Raw genomic sequence first — 4,885 nt, forward strand, 5'->3', positions numbered from 1 at the left:
AAGGCCTCCCGGAGCCACCAGGAGCTGCACAGGGAGCTGCTCATGAACCACAGAAGGTAGGAATGAAACTCGGCTGCCCCAGCCTGGCAAAGCACCTCCTCAGGCCTTCTGGGACTTGGGCAGATGCCCCTCATGCCTGGTGATCATCCTGGGGCTCCTGGAGACTTGAGGAAGGCTGAGGGTGCCCCATGTGGTCACCAGCAGGAAACGTGAAGGTCTAAAAGCCCTGTTTGCCCAGCCAGCTACCCACTTTGTTCCTGCCCTCCATGTACATTTACTGAGCGCCTAGTATGTGCCAGGCACTGTGCCAGACTCGGGGGTACAAGAAGAAATGTTCCTGCCCTGAGAGAGGGACTGGATGCATACCCAGGTGCTTTGATGGGGTATGCTCTCGGCAGATGGATGAGCATGTGCAAATGGACAGGAAACAGGGCAGCTCAGTGCGGATGGGGCATAGATTGTGTGGTAGGCCAGAGGAGACATGTGGACCTGGTAAGGGTCTCAAGCAGGGGTTTCACAATCCTGGAGGGGGGGTGAGTGGCACAGGGAGGCTGGGGGATGCAATGAGAGAGGCAGGCTTGAGGTGGAAAAGGGGAGGAAAGCCAAGCCTCCCTCCCCTCCCAGGCCTGGGAAATATCCCCCAGTTTACCAGTGCTGGGATGAAGGCTACAGTATCTGTGCAGCTCCCTCTGCTGGCTGCTTCTAGTATTGGTGCAAGCTGTGATTTTCATTCTCGTTTTCAGCTGTGTGGCATAGACCTTCCAGCAGATAACATTTAGTATCCTAGGTGTTGTTTGCTTTGTTTTTTTTTTTTACTTACTATATGAGTATTTGTCTGATTGTCTTTTAGAGTCATCACTTTTAATGTCAAAAACATCACTACAACAAAAAAAAATCCTAAAGACAAATCAGGGGAAATATTTGCAATATAAATAACAGATAAAAATTAATATATACATATCTCTTATAAATCCGTAAGGAAAAAATGAAAAAAAGATAGATATAGTTAGTTCACAAAAGAGGAAATGCAAATAGCTGGTAAACATCTCAAAAGCTGTTTGATGTGACTAATAATCAAAGAAACAAATGAAAACTAGATATTATTTCTTGTCTACCAGATTCTCAAATACAAAAGGATTGTATGATTATGGTGGGGCGAAATAGATGGCCTTGTACACCACTGACAGAAGTATAAATTAGATAACGTTTTCAAAGGGGGGTTGGGCACATGGAAATATGTGTCTAAAATTTTTAAAAGAGCCTGACCCAGCAGTTTCACCTCTAGAAACCTATCCTGAGAAAATAACTTGAAATATCATAAAACCTGTTCTCTACAGTCAGACAGGCCTGGGTGCCGATCCTCACTCAGCCCCGTCATAGCTATGACTTGGACTGGTGGTGTCTTAAGTCCTAGGAGCCTCACTTCCTTTTTCTGTATAATGGGACAGTAATGGTTCCACCTCCCAGGCCTGCTAGGAAGATTGTACAAGATAATGCTGTAGGTTGGCACTACAGTGTGCAGCCCTGAGGCTGGGGTGGGGGAAGTTGGCTGGGGTGGGGGAAGTCCTGATGACTTCCCGCACCCCAGGGGCCTGGGTGTGGACAGCAAGCCGGAGCTGCAGCGTGTCCTGGAGCACCGCCGGCGGAACCAGCTCATCAAGAAGAAGAAGGAGGAGCTGGAGGCCAAGCGGCTGCAGTGCCCCTTTGAGCAGGAGCTGCTGAGACGGCAGCAGAGGCTGAACCAGGTGGGTGGGAGGCACCGTCTCCTGATGACTTCCCGCACCCCAGGGGCCTGGGTGTGGACAGCAAGCCGGAGCTGCAGCGTGTCCTGGAGCACCGCCGACGGAACCAGCTCATCAAGAAGAAGAAGGAGGAGCTGGAGGCCAAGCGGCTGCAGTGCCCCTTTGAGCAGGAGCTGCTGAGACGGCAGCAGAGGCTGAACCAGGTGGGTGGGAGGCACCTAGTCCCAGCCTACTCTTCCTCTAAGAATGTCTCCTGGCCCAGGGAAGAGCTGTGCCTGTGGCCACAGGTGGCAAAAGGGAGGAGGTTGAGCAAAATGAGGACTGGACCCTGAGTTCACCACTGGCTTGAGTCCTCACCCTGCCGCTCACTTGGCTGTGTGACTTTGAGTCAGTGGCTTACCCTCTCTGAACCTCAGTTTCCTCACTGGCCCAATCTATTGCATGTTGATTCTGATTCCTTTTCACAACTGCCCTGTGCACCAGGTGGCATTCCCATTTTCGAGATGAGGAACCTGAGGCCCCGATGAGGTAAGCAGTTTGAACAAGGCTTCACAGGGAGAACTTAGTCTCATGCTCTGTCTCCCCAGCTACGAGGCTGGTGGCAAAACTGATTCCTGGTTCTGTTTCCCCAGAGAGAACGCTTGGTCCAAACCCAGTGGCTTTTGAGACTTGGAATTCTGCTGGCGCCACTCATTTCACACCTCTGCTTTTCTCTCCTTCAGCTGGAAAAACCACCAGAAAAAGAAGAGGACCATGCCCCTGAATTTATTAAAGTCAGGGAAAACCTGCGGAGAATCACCACGCTGACGAGCGAAGAGAAAGTGCTGTAGAGCTGGCTGTTGGAGCTCCAGTCGCCCCGCAGCGCCCCCTTGGCCCCCACACCTTCCTCCAGTCCTTCTGTATCGGGCAGCCCCAGGCCTTGGGATATCTGTGATGGTCATGCTTGCTCCTGTAAAAATGCATTGCCTCAGAGGGCCTGCCTGCCCCCCTCAAAGCTGGGGTCCCTACGCTCCCAGGATTTTCCTTCTGAGCTCTCACCCCTCCTTTTCCAAGATGAAGCCACTGCTGGGAAACTTTCACAAGGCACATCTCCCTGAAGGGGCTTCTGAACCCTGATGAGATTTTTGTGGCAAAGTTGGGAAGGAGGGACAGGGGCCTCCTTGGTCTGATTAGTTCTCCGTTCTCCCCAGGCCCCATGGGGCCCTGCTTCTCTGGGCAGCCCAAAGGAAAGGTCTCATAGAACTTTGCTGCCCCTGGTTTTACTTTCAGTCAGGTGTGGGGCAACTAAGGGGAACATCTCGGGATACCTGCCTTGAAAGACAGCTGAGGAGAAAATGGTTCAAGTTCAGTTGTCCTTGGTGAGGAAGGGCAAAGCAGCCCACAGGTGGCCTTGTGGCCCACATCATGCCAAGTGGGAAGGGTACTAAGAAAGACAGCTTCTAAGGGTTTGCCAGCCTTTCCCCCACATCTATGCTTTTACAGTATTTTCTCCTCTCCACAAACCTCCCTGTCCAAGCCTTGTAACCGTACCTACCTAGAGCTGCAGCCTTCCTGCTCCCAGAGTCTTGTACAGTGCTTCTCAAACTTTATTGTGCCTATGAATCACTGGAGATCTTGTTAAATTACAGCTTCTGATTCAGGACATCTGGGGTAGGGGCTGAGATTCTGCATTTCTAACAAGCTCCTAGGCTCCTGGTCTGAGGACCGCACTGTAAGCACAGCAGCGAGGCTGGAGCATCCAGGGGCGCTAAATATTGGAAACATGAATCGTGAAGCCATCTCTGCCCCCCAACTCCCATAGACTTCTGCCTTGAGGGTTCCCACCCACCTCTGCAGCCCCCAGGCCTCTTTATTATCCAGCCCACTCCAGGGATCCCAGGCCTCAGAAGACTTTTAAAGTTTAGCAAATTGTGTCAGGTTTGTGATTGTGGTTTTCGCCAGAGATGTATATAATTGCCAACCTGTATTTCTCACCACGCTGCTGTGATGCAATTCTAGCCAAAAAAAAGGGGGGGGGGCACGTAACCTTTTCCTAAAGCCTATGGAAATATAGCAAATATACCATGATTTCCAATAGGCTTCTGGAAATACAAACAGTGGTTTGAAGACCCCACAGCCACCCTTATGGACTGGCCCCTTCAAGCTTTCATTTTCAGCCTCTGATCCTGAGACCCACCCCTTACCTGGTTTCTATCACCTGGGCCAGCTTCAGTGACTTCACTGCTTCTTCCTCAAAAATCCCTCCATGAGAGACCAAATGGTAACCTTCTGCTCCTATCCCATTTTAAAAGATTTAGAGAATAAACCAGGCCTGTTCCTTTTTCCCCTGAAAAATAAAACCCCTGCCTCTAGCTCTGTAAATCTGTCATTTAAGATGACAGGGCAGTGCCGGAAAAGCATTTTTTTATCCCCCAAAACTGCCAGAAAGAGCTGCCACTGGAGTGCTGTTTGATTCTTGGACCAAAGATGGGAACTACAGGAGGAAAGGGGTCATCCTGGTCTTCCTCCTAATTGGGTGACTTGAGGGTGACCAAAGCCATCGTCCTTTCCCTGTGTGTGGTGCCAGCAAAGGGGTGTAAATAGAGACATGCATGTGTGTGTGTGTGTGTGTGTGTGTGTGTGCACGCATGAGTGTATGTGTTTAAGTCAAGTTCTAAAAGGCTCTTGAAGGTGACTGTCTTAGAATGTGGAAATGCTGTTTTAAATGTCTGCCAGGTGACAGTGATGCTAAAGATGCACCATCCTTAATAAAGACCACCACTTCCCTAAAGAAGCCACCTTGGTGGGGGTCTATTTGTTGTTCAGACATGTGAAAAGAAACAAGACAGAGTGCCTAGGCTGGAGTAAGACCCTCTGAGGGAATGCTTGGGGTTTCACTCAGTACTCGCCAGGGATGCTCCATGGAAGCAGCAAGTCATGGAGACAAAGCCCCAGAAGAAGGGACCTCAAATACCACGTTGTCCAGCGGAGCCATGGCAGACACCCTTGTTCATTCCCCAGTGATCAGTCCCAACTCCTCTCTATTCACCTCCCTCTGTAGAGGTTGTAAATCCAGATTCCCACTGTTCTAGCCTCCTTTGCAGCTTAGGGTGAGCACGTAACCAGGTACGGCCAATGAAATTTGAGAGGAAGTCCACAGGGAC

At 50.4% G+C, this 4,885-nt stretch overlaps 1 protein-coding gene across 1 annotated transcript in view; it reads left to right on the forward strand.

Moving 5' to 3' along the window:
* Positions 1-2,572, forward strand: part of FAM107A (family with sequence similarity 107 member A) — a 17,325-nt gene extending 14,753 nt beyond the window's left edge. The window contains exons 2-4 of the mRNA XM_006917501.1: positions 1-56; positions 1,589-1,745; positions 2,465-2,572. The exon at positions 1-56 is cut by the window's left edge and continues 143 nt beyond it. Of these exons, the coding sequence (XP_006917563.1) occupies positions 1-56; positions 1,589-1,745; positions 2,465-2,572 (321 nt within the window). The remainder of the gene's footprint in view (positions 57-1,588; positions 1,746-2,464) is intronic.
* The last annotated feature ends 2,313 nt before the right edge of the window (positions 2,573-4,885 follow it).

Source organism: Pteropus alecto, unplaced genomic scaffold (genome assembly GCF_000325575.1).
Source record: "Pteropus alecto unplaced genomic scaffold, ASM32557v1 scaffold75, whole genome shotgun sequence".
Taxonomy (NCBI): domain Eukaryota; kingdom Metazoa; phylum Chordata; class Mammalia; order Chiroptera; family Pteropodidae; genus Pteropus; species Pteropus alecto.